General features: G+C 38.8%; 1 protein-coding gene across 1 annotated transcript in view; it reads left to right on the top strand.

Annotated features, from left to right (window-relative positions):
• Positions 1-15,899, top strand: part of RTKN2 (rhotekin 2) — a 67,067-nt gene that overhangs the window by 37,204 nt on the left and 13,964 nt on the right. The window contains exons 7-9 of the mRNA XM_013004221.3: positions 631-725; positions 10,058-10,164; positions 11,115-11,246. Of these exons, the coding sequence (XP_012859675.2) occupies positions 631-725; positions 10,058-10,164; positions 11,115-11,246 (334 nt within the window). The remainder of the gene's footprint in view (positions 1-630; positions 726-10,057; positions 10,165-11,114; positions 11,247-15,899) is intronic.

Here is a 15,899-nt window from a genome sequence, read left to right as displayed (position 1 = left end):
CTTTCCTACGAACCCTCAATGACACAGAGCATTCAATCCGCCCTGCTCCCAGGTGTCCAAGGCTCTTGGTGATCCAGCCTCACGTTGCTCCTGGGGTCGCACTTGCTCAATGTGCTGCAGCCACACTGGGCTTGCCTTCCCTTTGCACATGCTGTTCCCTCAGCGCAGAATGTATTTCTTCAGTCTTTGCTTGGTTAGCTCCTCTTATGACTGTATCACTGTCCCCTCCTGAGGGGCCTTTCCTTTTCCTGCTTCCTCTCCCTAACAGGGCTTTCTCATTCCCTTGTTTGTTTTCTTCATTAAAGAACAAACAAACAAATCAGTTGCAGTACAACTTTTACTTACTACTTGCTTTTCTCTTACCAGAACATAATGCTGGGGTCTTGTTCTCTATTAGATGCCGCATCACCTGGCACAGATTAGGTTTTCTGTAAAATGTACTGACTGGGTGGGTGTAGGCCTTTCCGAGAAACATTTGTGTATGCATTAAGCCAAATAATTTTCAGATTTTATTAAGCTAAATCATCACAGAGATAAATTGACTAAAAGCTGTTATCTATAATATCCAAATGTTTTTATGTAATAGAAAACATGAAAATATTTTAAAACCTGTCTTGTTTCTTATATTAGTGGTGCAAGGTATAATTTACTAGCTCACACTACCCTGACCTTGGAAAGTATTGAGGATAGCTTCAAGACCCATAATCTGTCTATTAGTGGAAGTGGTAAGTATATTCTATATTTTCCTTATTCCACATATTGTACATATACATAAGTGGTATCAGTCATTTCTAATTGTAATATGTACTCCTGAAACAAAAATCTAGGTATGAATGGTACTATGGATTCTTTGAGACATGTCTATATTCTTTTTCCAAAGGAGAAAAGTTTGTTTTCCTGTATGCCCTTTGCTAAAGATTAGCGTGTGAGGCTAGCTTATTAATGGCTTTAGAAAGATTTGGGATGTTCTGAATATTTGCTTTGATTTTAAATTGTTGGCCTCACCACCTTTCTTGCTGGAAACCAAAGACCTGATTAACTCGTAAATTTGAAATTGAGCAGCCTTAACCCTTCTGTTGGTAGGAAAGAAGATAGGGATACATTGATCCTGACCAGTTTTCTCTTTGGAGATTGTGATAGGTGCAGTTTATCCAAGAGAAATACATCGGACTAAAGAAAGGGGTTGGGTGATTAGGAAGGTTGGTCAACTTGTCATGAACTCTCTCCTCTCTCCCAGGATGTATTTTTCTATGATGAAAAATAGGGCAAAGGATTTAGGAACTTCGTTTGGATTGTCTTTTCTTGTTTTCGTTTTCTGGATACATAAATTATGTAGTAAGTGCATTCACATGCTTATACTCCTTTTGGTGAAGATTAGTTAGCAGCTCAGTAATGATGAGATTGAGGATTTTACAACAGTATTTGCTAATTCAAAGTGAAAAAATTAAGTTAAAAATAGAAGTGCTTGAAATGTAAATGTACAGTTTAACAAAGAATTATGAGACAAATAGTTATGATCTTAAAAAATAATATCTCCTCTTCCCCATTTATCACTACCTCATTATCTGACATTTCACATTTAGAACAATAGTAAAAGCTTTGTTCAAGTGTTTATTGCATTAACAGTGTAAGCTTGGCAGTTAAGCCTGGGTATGAGGCAAGAGTATTTGATCTGGGTATCTGACAGTGATGCTTAAGGATATGTGTGTAACCCTGATTTTCTGTGACTGAGCCATGACTTTCTGTGGTGTAGCAGTGATATGATGATATAATTTGACAGTTACGTAATGATGAAATTTAGCAGTTTTACAGTGATGTTGTTAAACCCCATTTTGTGATCTAATGAGGTCATCTTCCATTTTCACATGGTGAGCTTGTCTTTGGAACTTAAATGTCCGTAAGTCAGGAGTAGGTATGCATCGTGGCCTACACTAAAATCGGTACAAAACCCCGTCATGTGAAGTTGATTCTGACACATAGTGACCCTATAGTGATTGTACAGGATGGAATACAGCTGCTCTGTTGGGTTTCCATGACTATAATCTGTACAGAAACAGACGGTCACGTGTTTTTCCCATGGAACACCTGCTGAGTTCAAACTACTAGCCTTTGGCTTAACCATCAACTGCAGAATCACTGTTCCACCAGAAACTCAGTCGTGGTATTTGCACCCTTGCTTCCTCTTTGTGGTTTTACCAAGTATCTTCCCCAAATAGCAAAGTTTAATTTTACCTTGTTTGAACTTCATGTAGATGGTATCACTTTGTATGCCTTCTTAGTGACTTGCCTTTTCTGTTCATCTGATGAGTATATATCTCATTGAATGATTAATTTTATTCTGATTCTATTATTTAGAAAACAGTATCGGAATCTTCATGTTTTCTATTTCTTCTTGAGTCCATTTCAGTGAGTTATATTTTTTTCTAGCTATGTATTTGACTATTTGATCCAAAATCTGAAATTCAGTTCTCCAGGATATGTCCATATCCTCTGAATTTCTACAGTGATGTGGTGCCCGCTCCCCACCCCACTCCATTTCTTGGTATTGAATTTTTTGTGCCTTTTGTGATTATTTTATTGTTGTTAGTATTTTCCATCAGTCTTGCCAGTTGTATGTTGATTTTATTAATCATTTCAATGAATCTTCCTAGGACTTCAAAAAAATTCTCCATAAAAGCTTTTTACTGTTCCATTAACATTTTAAATTTTAATTAATTTATTATTTCTATCCTTTTACTTGCTTGAGGTTTAGTCTTCTGATACTTTTTCTGCCTTCTTGAACTGGATGCTTAGCCTGTTGGTTTTCATCTTTATCTAATATTGACATGTGCATTTAGATTTTCTAGATACATTATTCTCTTTAGCCCATAAATATTTCTGTGTCCCATAAATCACAATACAAAGTCATTTTTGCTTTAGAATATTTTCTCATTTCCATCATGACTGAAATCGTGAACTATTTTAATGTATTTCCTAATTAACAAAATTCAGGATCACGTTTTCTAGTTGAATTTAAGCATTAGGATCAAATACTTTTATTATTTCAGACCTTTGACAGCTGTACATACTTGTACTATATCCCAGTATATATCCAGTTTTTATAAATGTTCCAGTCATCTTTGAAAGGGATGCGTGCTGTGACAGCAGTGTGTTCTGTGTATGGTAATCATGTCAGGAATTGCTGCGGCCTGAGGTACGGCAGAAGGTCAGAGCCATTGTCACGGTTGTTCCTGGTTTGAGCACATGATCGTACCCCCGTGTCAGTCTATCTGCGAGGTTCTTCCTCTTCTTTCATGATCCTTTTCCAAAGGACCGGTCCCGCCTAATATTGTGGGGAATTTTGTTCCACTTTCCTATCTTTTCGATGATTGTAGTGTAAACACTCTACACTGCTGAAAGGGTGTATGATAAAGTATCCTACTGTGATTCTGGGCTTTTTCTAATTCTCATTGTTCTGTCAGTTTTCATTTATATAATAGAGTCTTTGCTATTTGATGATCAAAAACTTCAATTGTGTAATTTTCTCCCATTCATTTATGCTAACCTTTATTTTATGTTATAAACATGCCTGCTCCAATAACATTGTATTAGACTTTTGTTTTTCTCCTATTTGACAGTCTCCCTCCTCCTTTCCTTCTTTGGGATAGCATTTAACCTTTTTGTCTTTAATTTCAAATAGATATTTGGGTTTAAGTCTACCAGCATTCCCTGTGCTGTTTTTCCCCCCCATTCCAGCTTTGTTTATCAAGGATTAATTACTTTCATTATTTTAAATTCTCTTTATTTTAATTGAAGTTACACATATTTCTCATCTGTAAGAAACTACTCTTAAAATTTCATTGATCATACTCATACTGCATGCTACAGTGAAAAGATGGTTTTACCTTTTTCTCATGCTTGTGTTTAAACAATAAAACTTAAAAGTTGTTACCAAACTCATTTGACTTTGGAACTTAGATGCCACAGAACAAATGTTAAGAAGCACCAAACCGTAAGCCTAACTCCATTTATGTAATAGACGTACTCCTGGAAGCCTGTGTAAATTGATGTCTTATCCACCAATTATCAGTAAAATGTTATAAAGAAAAAGACTAATATTTTAATTTTTTCCCACTAATATAAATTCATATTTTTAACATGTCTACTAAATGTAGCGGGATCATGATGAAATACAAGCATTGTGAAAATTAGAACTAAATTTTATTGTTCTCGCTAGTTGAAGGCAACAACCGAAATATCTTAAAATTTGTATTTGGTGTATCAGGAACTCTTTTTATACAGTCACTCCTTGGATTACAAACGAGATTGGTTCCTGTCTTTAGGAATTGGAAAGTCAGTGAGTCTAGATGCATGTGTTTCTAGTTTAGCTTTGGTGTCAGGTGAATATTAGACTGCTCACTACAAGGGCAGCAGTTCAAACCCACCAGCCACTCTGCAGGGAAAAGTCGAGGCTCTCTGCTCCTATAAAGATTAACACCCTCAGATATTCTTTGTAAGATCGTGATGAGTCAGAATAATGGCTTTGATGGCGTAGTGGGTTTAGCATTAGGCTTTGCACCCAAACGCCACTGGTTTGAATCCATCATCTCTTCTCTGGGAGAAAGATGAGGCAGTCTGCTCCTTTAGCGATATACAGCCTTGGAAACATTGTGAAGAAAACTATACTTTGTCCTTCAAAGTTTCTTGAGGCAGAATGAACTTAATGGTAGGTAGTGGGTTTAATTTTTTGGCTTTTATTGTAAGAAAAGGCCCAAAACCTTTTCAGTGGTTTACAAGCTACACATGAAGCAAATGGAGGTGAATGCCATGGAGATTTGTTGCAAGTAGGGGGAGTTCAGTCTTTCAAAGGGAAGGCAAATTTACATAACATTAAAGGGCAAGTAGGAGTTGCCCATAAGTCAGACTTTTTTTTACCTGAAGTTTTGCCTGTACTTTTTATAATGTGATGACACCATATTATGAAAAATTGATTCACAAGGAACTCACTCAGATATTATCTAGCTGCCTTTTCCTGCCTGCTTTTTGGTTTGGTTTTGTTCTCATTGTTGACATTTTTTCTTTTTTTCAAATCTCTGTTCCCCTTTTGTGATGGTAGATGCGTTAGAGAAAATCATCAAGTAAGGAAAGTCAGACTTCGTTTTCTCTTCCTGTTTCATTTCATCTTGTCCTAACACCTTCCCAGGTTAGACAATAATGAAGTGTCTTGATTGATGTGTTGAACAAGGACTTAAAGGCCACTTTGAAAACATGAAAGGAAGGATATGGTTTGGGGAGACCACCCTGGGTTTGAAATTATGAAAAGCACCTCTTATGTCATAATGCTAGATATCCTAGATACATTATCCTATGTGGTTTTCACAGCAATCTCCCGAATTGAGTGGTAATTTGAAAATGAAGAATTGAAACCCAAATAAGTTTAGTGACTAGCCTTTCATTCACTTACTGCCTTCTAGTTGGTTACAATTTATAGCGAGCTCCTGAGGCAGGAAATCATTCAAGGAGCCTTTGTTGGGCAAACATTGGACCGCTAAGTGCAAGATCCTTGGTTCAAAGCCACCAGTTGCTCCAAGGGAGAACACTGAAGGCTATCTGCTCCCTACGGGTTTACAGCCTTGGAACCCTGAAGCAAATAGACTCATCTTTCTTCCTTGGGGCAGCTGATGGCTTTAAACTGCTGACCTTTGGATTAGCAGCCACTCTTGCTTGGAGTATAGAGAAGAAGCTGCCTTCATTTGGTCCTGACTACATAGAGACCTAGGTTAGAAGTGATTGCAAGGTGATTACAAGGGTGTGGCAAGAGAACCGTGGAACTAGGAATTCTAAGGCCAACATCCCTATTTAGGGATTACAATCAGGAAGTAATTTCTTGCTGTGCCATGAAATCTGAACTTGTTTTACCAGTGAAATATATTGTTATACATGGTATTTAGGTTCCAGATATGTTCTTGATTGCACAATCTGTATGAGCTGACCTGAGAATTTAATCATCATGTAACAGTCTATTTCTTTAGGAAGTTCATTATAACCTAAGAAGCAGTTGTTGTTAAAACCAAACCAAAAAAAACCCCCAAACAACCCAAATTCGCTGTCATTGACTCAGTGCTGACTCAGGGCATCCCCCTGTGGTTTGATGAGACTTTAACCATAGAAAGCCCAGTCTTTGTTCTGCAGAACTGCTGGTGGTTTCAAACTGCTGACCTTGTGGATCCCAGCCCAGTGTATAACAACTACACCACCAGGTGCCATCGTAATTCTGACTCATGCAACCTAATGCACACCAGAAAGAAACACTGGCCAGTCCCACACCATCCTCACAACTGCTCTCGTGTAGCAATAAGCACCTAGCTTACCAGATATACAGAACATAAGCTGGTCATAATTCAGGATGTCTCTATAAAGAATTTTGCTTTTAAACTTATATATCAGAAAATTGATTTCATATGTACAAGGGGCCTACAAAAAGTGTAGAGAAAATCACATTCGCTTTTAATTCTATTTTTCCAAGAACTTTTTTGAACCCCTCCTTTTTCTAAAAAAAAAAAAATTTGTACTTTTATAGAATTTTTCTTTTGTATCCTGCCTATTTTAGGAAACTAAATGATTGCCAGTGTTGAATGTTATTCTGCCAGATCAAGCCCTCACTTTTTAAAAGCTAACAACCAGCAAAATATAGTTGCCTCTTCAACAACACAAGGATTCTTTCCCCCCTGTTGCTATTGAGTTGAGCTAAAGTGTTGCAGGTATCCATGTATGTGACCATAATCGACTCCACATGAGCAGTTGGGAGACTCACATGTTGTTCACGGGTCAAGTGTAAAGTATACATGGATTTCCGGCTGCATGGGAGGTTGTTTTCCATTGTTCTCAGGATCAACTATATAATAGAAATATATATGCATATAGTTATACTTCTGTGTGTGTGTGTGTGTGTGTGTGTGTGTGTGTATTTGGATAGTCTTAAGAAAATCTCTGTGCTTTTCAATAGTACAACATTGGGTGTGTAAGTTAATTTTTAAAAAATAATAAAACCTTTTGTTTTACTTAGTACTATTCATTTACACTGTTGTATTTTTTTTCTTTAAATATTATCCCAAGCCTTGCTAACATGCGTATGTATAGCAAATAACTAATTTTTACTAAAAATGTTTCCCCCAGCTAATATTAAGATTTTTTGCAACAGGGAATGGCTAACCCTTTTATAGGCACTAATTACCCTGTTGGCACTGTGGGCCACTACTTATAAGGTTTGTGGTTCAAACCCACCAGGCACTTCATGGGGAAAGATGAAGCTATCCACTCCCTTAAAGATGTACAGTCTTGGAAGCCCTAAGGCACAGTTCTACTCTGTCCTAGACGAGTCACATTCCACACTAGGGCAGTAGCTTTGGGGGGTTGGGTCCCAACAGTGGTGTAGCAGAAACGCTAAAAAAAGTTCCATTGTGAATTAAGGGCTATGTGTTGAGTATTTATTTATATACGCTGGTGTACAAAACATTATATGAAATTCTTACCTTCCACATAGATAGAAAGGCTATATACTTACTTTGATAATATTCTTGAATTTTTAAAACTAATTTGAACTTTACCGAAAAGTTGCAAGATGAGTATCAATTCTTTTGTTCCCCCTCAAAAACAGGAGAGCCAGTTGCTTGCATGGTGATGCATAGAAAGGCTCATTTTCCTCCCAAGGAACGGTTGGTCGGTTTGAACTGCTGACCTTGTCGGTAGCAGCCCAACTCCACCCACTATAACCACCAGGACTCCTACTGTTACTTAACTACAATCTAACCCTCACATTCTATCCAAGTGTTGCTCCATTGTCCCAATAATGTCCTTGATGGTAGAAGCTGTCCCCAAGCCAGCCCCAATTCATGGCAATCCAGTGCACAAAGAAGGAAACTGTCTTTCTCTTCACGGTCCCCAGCTATGGTGAGACTTTCTTGGTCTATAAGGGTTTCCTTGGCTGAGTTTTGAAGATCTCTGGTCGTTTCTTCCTTATCTGTCTAGTCTGAAAACTCTACTGAACTCTGTTCAGCATCTTAGTCTCCTCTAACAGGTGGCGGTTGCACCTGAAGTTCATTGGCCAAGAATTGAACTCAGGGCCCCACAGGAAAAGATAAAATCCTACCACTCAACCATCAATGCCCCCACTCATTGCTTTTAGGATGCTCCTATGCCTAGATTATCTCAGTCTAAGGTGACCAGACGTCCTGCTTTTGGCGGGACAGTCCCAATTTTTAACAATTTTTCCCCACGTCCCGGGGCGTTTTAAAAAAGTCCCGATTTTTTGAAAGAATGCATGACAAGCTAGGGTATACGGTTTTCGGCTGCCATGTTGCTATTTCACCAGCATATGAGTTTTATCAATGGTGTCCCACTAAATCTGGTCACCTTACAGTAGACAGAACTAAATGCACACACACATACACACACACCCCTATGACCCTAGTGGTGCTACTGAGTAAGCATTGGACTGCTGCTCACAGGTTCGGTGGTCCAAACTCACCAGCCACTCTGTGGGAGAATGTTAAGACTTTCTGCTCCCGTAAAGGTTTACAGCCTTAGGAACTCTACTTAGGGCTGTCCGGTTCAACTTGAAAGCAGTAGGTTTATCCATTGAAAACCATGAGATTCCTTCAATATACTGTATCCAGTTCTAAACCAACACAACAAACTAAGTTCATATGAATGATTTGTAACTCCCTTCTTCAAAGATGGGAAACTTGTCTTCCAGTATCCTTAATACATTTTCTTTTTCATCAGTCTCCCTCAGAGCAGCCAATTACCCATCTCGTGCATATGTCTGTCTTCCATCTCCCTGCTACAACCCCCACCCCCACCCCCATTTAGGGTCACCCCTTCCACAGGGCTGCTCTCCTCACCTTGCTTAGGTTCTCCCTCCCTGGGCCTGGCTGCTCTCGTCTTGTGTGGCCACCCTCCTCAGACTGCCCCTCTGCTTGAATGACTCAGGTTCTGACACAATGCACTGGCTGGGTCACCCATGTGAGGGTGGCCTTCCTACCCCATGGCTGAACTTGCCCCACACGTAGAGCTCTCCCTACTTTGTCTGGGTTCTGATACCTCACATAGACCAGCTAGTCTAGGTAAACACCCCTCGCACCCAGCTTGGGACCTGACACTCACTCACTCACTCACTCACTCACTCACTCACTCACTCACTCACTCACTCACTCACTCACTCAAACTCAGCAGACCAAAATCGATCCTATTTCGATCCAAACCAAACAAGCTCACTGCTATTGAGTCAGTACTGACTCATAGCGAGCCCCTGTGGATTTCCGACACTGTAATTGTTTACGGGAGCAGAAAGCCCTGTCTTTCTCCCGCAGAGCTGCTGCTGGTGATTTTGCATAACCAGGACACCACCAGGGCTCCTACCAAATTCTTCCTGCTGCTTGCTTCCATCCTTAATTCCACTCTCCCTTTCATCTGCTGTATCTTATCTAAAGTAAGGTCTAGCTATTTTGCTCTTTAAATACCGCCCAAATGCCTCTTTGTTTCCTTCCTGTTTGGTTCTACCACGGCTTTGATGTGCGAGGCCTTCCTCCCTCACTGGGACTGATGCCTGGTGGGTCACTTGCTAAAGAGCCACCTTGGTATAAAATGCTTGTCTGTCCCTCCCTTGCCCCAGGTCTTTCTGTGAGTGCCCATCATGGATGGCAGAGCTTCAGGAAGGGCAGAGGAAGTGCCCAAAAGGTCTATTAAATAAGCATTGTAAAGATATGTAGAACGGAAGAATTACTTCATTAAAGATCAACAGAGAGATTATGAGACTAAAAGGGTATGTCCTTCAAGGAGGTAGCATGCCATGAAGTATCACTTCGATTATATCCTGTTCTTTCTACTTTCTCTTTTTTCATCTTCTCATTAAATATGGTGCTGGGATTTGAGTAGGATGAATCTTTACATAAAGAGAATTGAAAAAATATGTCCTTGTACCAAGCCAAAAAAAATCATAAAAAGCAATTAAAATGTATATTGACCGTAAACAAGCATACATTTGTAACTTGGTGTGCTCTCTCTTCCCTGTAAACAGAGGAGTCGTCATTTTGGCTTCCCTTATACGGTAATATGTGCTGTCGATTAGTGGCCCAGCCCGCTTGCATGGCCAAGGATGCATTTGCAGGATTTCTTAATCAGCAGGTTAGAAGATGTTTTAATAACCTCTCACAATAGTTAAACTTCAATTTAAATCTTAAGGGAGTAGCAATTGTTTGGCCTTCTAATATTGAGAAGTAGTTCTTAAAGTCTGTTTTTAAATACCAGTTTTCTAATATTATCAGACATAGACCATGAGGGCTGTGGAGGCCAGTCGGAAAATGTTACCAGGTGAGGGGGCTCTCTGGGACAGTTCTGATGAGGGAGCAGTTACCTCTTCTGTTAGCCTGCGTCCTGAACAGCAGGAACGGGACAGAGGACTCCTTGTGGAGACTGATGGGGGCTGCACAACACGTTTCACATAAAGGCCTTTTTGGAGACCGCTTTTGGCACAATGTCTGCCTCTGGGCTTCCAGAGCTGCCTCTGTGCCACCTCCTCCTGATTTATTTATAACCAGAGTTATTTATATCTAGTAAATAATTAATTATGAGCTTCAATGAATCAATAGCTTTTTCTAAAGATTCCATTAGGAGGAAAGAAAATTTGTATTCTTACTTGATAGTCAACCTTTTCCAGGGCTTTGAGGACAGTAAGGGAAAGTGGTATCTTGAATGTTGAGAGAGTTATTTTTGTAATTTTCCTGAGTCACTTGATAAATTGCCATGGAATTCTAAGCACTAATTTTTAATAGACTATCTTTTCTAAAATTGCAGTGATTTATGATTTTATGTGTGTAAAAGTTATTTGATAATTATTACCTTCATTTTGCTTAATGCTTTAGAGAATTCCAACCTTCTGTGATAATAACTTTTCTCTTTGAGTTTGGGCAAGTCACTGTCTGTATTAAACTATGAATTCATAGTAATTCAGCCACCCTCTAGAAATTCTAGAAACGAGTTTAACATTTAGTGTTTTGTTGAATTTAGTGCTAAAAATGACACGTCATAATGACATTGATAGTTTATTGTTTGTCTTTCTGTCTCTGCTTTTTCAGCAAATGGTAGAAGGTCTAGTCAGTTGGAGAAGGTTATATTGTGTTTTAAGAGGGGGCAAACTCTATTGCTTTTATACCCAAGAAGAAATTGAAGCTAAAGTGGAGCCAGCCTTGGTGGTGACCATTAACAAGGTAAATGAAATGTTGTTTCAAAAATAAAAGTGTAAAATGTGTCCTTTCTTTACAATATGCATTACTAGTACCTTGTAAATAAGAGGGATGACTGCTAGATAAGGGTTAGTTCAAAGCGATAACTACACCTGTTGTCACTCAGCTTTTCTTCACATTACGAAGCTTGCCTATTAAAGGAAAGACTGCATATGTTCTATGAGTACATAGTAGTGGCAAGTATACACCAATAAATAGTTCTCAAACCAAAGAATGTAACTCTGTGCTAACTGGATGTTTTGCATTTTTATGGGTTAGTTAACCATGGTCATATAAATTGTTAGTCTGCATTATAGTGAAGCTCTTTTTACTCAACATTCAAATGACCCTTCAGTAAGATTTTCTGGCTATCCTCCCTGGTGTCTTATGGGACTGGTGGCAATGGCACAACTTCCTGTCAAGACTAGGAAGCCAGACAGCCTGTTTCTGTTGAATAGTTGAGTGCTTACACTGCATTTGAAAAGCAGTACTTACTCACTTATAGAATCTTATCAAGTATGTAGATACTAGTTTGATACAAAAGAGGCTACTAAAATTTAGTTAAAAATTCTTCACACACAAGTCTGAAGGAAATCCTGTCAATCTAAAGCAAACTTGTTTTCTTTTCTCCCACTGTCCTACGTTTCTCTTCATCTGTCATCCTACTCTGTTGCTGAGAAGGTCTCCTCCTCCAACCCGCCCTCGTTTTATCTAGCACTCCTGCGATAGCCTGTGTCCGTGGCCTTTCTAGAAATGAATACTGTGCTCTCTGCCTGCGGACTGCACATACTGTTTCTCACTATTTGACAGTGCTTACTTTGCCCCCAGTAAATTAAAGTATACAGGGGCTTCAAAAGTGTATGGGGAAATGGAATTAAAAGACAATGAAACTTTTCCACAAACATTTCAAAGCCCTCTTGTATGATCACATATAAACCTGTTGGGTACCAACTGTGCGTGTTCAATTGCATGTGGACATTTAAAGAAGGGTAAAACTGTACGTTCTATTCTTGAAAATGTGCGAGTGCCTGGCTGCTCCTCTTTGAAGGTTTCAGTTAGTTTCTGTGATGTTTTCCAGCAATGCCATGTTGTCCATTACTATTCTGCTTTTCGAAATCCCCATTTAAGTTCCTCTGGAAAGGAATCTTCCAGTGAAGAGCTTTTATTATATCATGAAATTCCCCTAACTTGTCTGTTTTGTGTATCATGAAAATTAATGTTGCTCTTAAATAGCATAAATTTATACTAGCTGAAATCATAATCATATTTGGGTTTGGAAAACTTAGGTTTTTATCATGTATAATTTTATTATTGGAAAATGGACATTTGTTGAAAATGTTCTTACCTGATTTTTTTTTGTGTCTTGATTATGTAATAGTTTCTCCTTTTCCTCTTCTATTTTCTCTACCTTAGTTTTCCTTTGAAGGGTTTCAGGTGTCAGAAAGTTGAAAGAATAGGTAGCAAATACCTCTATACCCTGTACATAGATTCTTTAACTGTTGTCAACATTTTGCAACAGTTTTGTCTAAATAGCTTAAAATAGTTTTTGAATTAATTGGACATAAACTACAATAGAATTACATTTCTTTTTTTAAACAGTTTTATTGGCATATAAGTCACATCACACAATTCAATAGTTGAGTCGTTTTCAGAAGAGTTGTGCAGTCATTAACACAGTTGATTTTAGAGCATTCTCTTCTTTCTTATACTCATCATCATTATTGGGTTCCCATGTCCCTCCTACCTCCCCTGCCCGACCCCCAAGAAACCATTGATCTAGTTCTGTCTCTATAGAGTCACCTCCTGGATTTCATATGCCAGAACCCAACAGCAACGACAAAACCAAAACACTAACCACCATACGAGAAAGGAAAGCCTCAATCGAAAAGAGAGTAAAAAATGTAAATACTAGACCAACTTTAAAGTGGGCGAAAATGGTCATCAAATGATAAGGTTTTATATTTAGCTACATCTGCCACAATCCACCTTCCAAGGTATTCTTGCTGATACCAAGGCTATTCACATCCCTGGGCTATAGTCAGAGGGGATTCACTAAAGGCACAGTCTACCTATATGTTCCCTTTACTTTTTTTTTTTTAATTGAAATACTTTTTAAATCGGTCAAAAGGGAGAACAAATAAGATATTACATTTGAACTTAACTATATCTACCATCATCTGCTTTACGGTGCTCTCCCTCTGTCTGCTAACAAAGGTGTTCACATCCCTTGACTGTGGTCAGAGGGAATTCATGGGAGGCTTAATCTATGTGTGGACCCTGAAAAAGGATTTTGGTTCCACTGTTGTCCATAGCCTTCTGCAAATTAGGTGTTCACAATTTAAACTCTGACAGCATTCCATCCTTTGGATTTGGATTATGTTATTTATAACCCTTGGATTGCACAGGCTGGTGTGTTTCTTCTATGTGAATTGAGTTGTTGCCTGACTTAGATGGCTGCTTGTTTGAAGATATGGCTTTTAAGACCCCAGATACTATTCTTCCTCATAGCTAGACACCATCTAGTTTCTTTGTCACACTTTACGATAGCACCCATCTCTTCTGGGATCTCTTCTTGAGAGTGAATAAGTATGACATATCTTCTCTACTTTTTCCACTTTCTCCTAAAAACATAACCGCTTTCCTTCATAATCATATTATTGCCATATTTGAGAAACTATGGATAATGTTATCTAGTATACAAAACAAAATTGTTTGGGTTGTCTCCAAAATATTCTTTTAAATTTATTTTTATTCCTCGATTCCTAGAATCATGTCTTTCAATTCCTGTTCATCTAACCAGGCCCTTCAGACACATGTACACACTCTGTTTTGTGGGAAAGATGGCCTTTTCCATTACATTGGCATTTTGTAAGGTCTTGGCCAATTATCTTCTTTGGATGCTCCCAAATCTGGACTTGACTAATGCTGTCACTGAGTTCAGGTTAAAGACCTGGCAAGAGTTCCGCATAGATGATTTTTACTGGATAGCTGAGCAATGTAAGAAGAGAATCCTACCGATATTGTAGTTTTCCTCCTCATGTGTACCGTGGAAAATGGAAAGCCCGAAACCAAAATAAAATGTAATCGACACAAATGATTCTCCTAGCCATTTGTGGTGCGCCTACCCAGGGATGTTGATAACTGTTTTTCAACTATGTTATTCCTGTTTTACAAGTGAAGAAACAGACTCAGAGATCAGATTGAACTTGCCTAGTATGTCAGGAAAATTACCCAACTCGCTCTTGTCCTAATAGGGAAGGGGAGAAAAATAGAATAAAATTCAGCACTGTTTTCCCATTTTCTCATAGACATATTCCTAGACTATCTTTTAGGACAAAATTCAGCTTTTTTTTTTTGGTCTGTCTCCTTACTTTGAATCCGAGTTTTGAAAGTAAAAAGTAGCTTTGAAATGAGATTCTGAGCCTGAAGCTACAATTGGCCTATAGACAAGGACTGCGGCAGGTGTTTCACTGTACGACTCAAATGTAAGCGGGCCGCTATATTGAGACGCCTGTGCTATTGTAGCTAGCGCATCTGTATTTCTCTGTCTGATGACAAGGCCCTCCTTCCAGAAAAAGCAGCAGCAGTGTTTACCAGGGCCTGAATTGACTTTTTTCCAATTGATTCATTTTTCCTGTGGTTAGAAAGGCAGATGGCCAGGCAGTTGAAGAGCTTCTGTAGTCAATCAATTCCATTATTGAGATGACTGAAATCAGCACAGTTAGAAATCCCTGTGGTTGTTCCACAATTGACCACTACAAATTTACAGCAACATGATTAAACTAGTAATTTGTATAGACTTAGGCTTAACTTGGGGACAAAGTAGGCTGGCTGTATTTGACCCTGAGGGCTGATAATATAATTCCCTCCTCCATTTTACTTGACTCTTGTTTAAAGTACAGAAGAAGGTTTTTGAGATGAAAACATAAGGGAAGAGTTAATGTTGGGAACGATTGCTGATCTCAAAGGCGGAACGGATGCCAAAAATCTTCCATTCTCCAACGTTGTGATATTTCCATATGAAATATGAATATTTATTTTGCTCTTTTTCTCTATAGAAACCCTTCTTTTTGCAGCGCCTATCCAGACCTCAGTTTTCTTTGAACCCTTACACTCACTTCCCACGAAACAGTCAATAAATGCTGTCCCCTGATTCAAATATTTGGACACCACACGCATGACTGTAGTAGAAGCTGTCCTGCCCACACAGGACCATGCAATTTCGTTCTCAGCTTGTAGAATTATTTGAATATATAGAAGAGTTGAAAGAAATATTCCAGCAGCCACCCATTGCCTAGATTCAACAGTTAGCATTTTGTATTTGGGTGATTACATTAAACGTTACAGATGATTTTCTCACTGTATTTTTTGGTCACAGCTAACAGCTGGCACTCTTGTGAAGAAGCGCTTTTTTCTTGGCCACTAGAGATGAGTTATAACCCCTTCTTAAAGATCAGGACAAATGCTTGACTCTTTAATTACTGATTTTCACAGTAAGAACTATCAAAAGATATAGCGTCTGGGGTCTTAAAGGCTTGTAGGCAAACAAGCAGCCATCTAGCTCAGAAACAACAAAGTCCACAGAGAAGAAGCACATGAGCCTGTGCGAACACAACGTGCTGAAGGGAACAGGCAGCA

The sequence above is a fragment of the Echinops telfairi genome, unplaced genomic scaffold, assembly GCF_000313985.2.
Source record: "Echinops telfairi isolate 266 unplaced genomic scaffold, ASM31398v2 ScPeMD7_70;HRSCAF=299, whole genome shotgun sequence".
NCBI classification, from domain to species: domain Eukaryota; kingdom Metazoa; phylum Chordata; class Mammalia; order Afrosoricida; family Tenrecidae; genus Echinops; species Echinops telfairi.
This window is presented reverse-complemented; position numbering and strand designations above follow the sequence as displayed.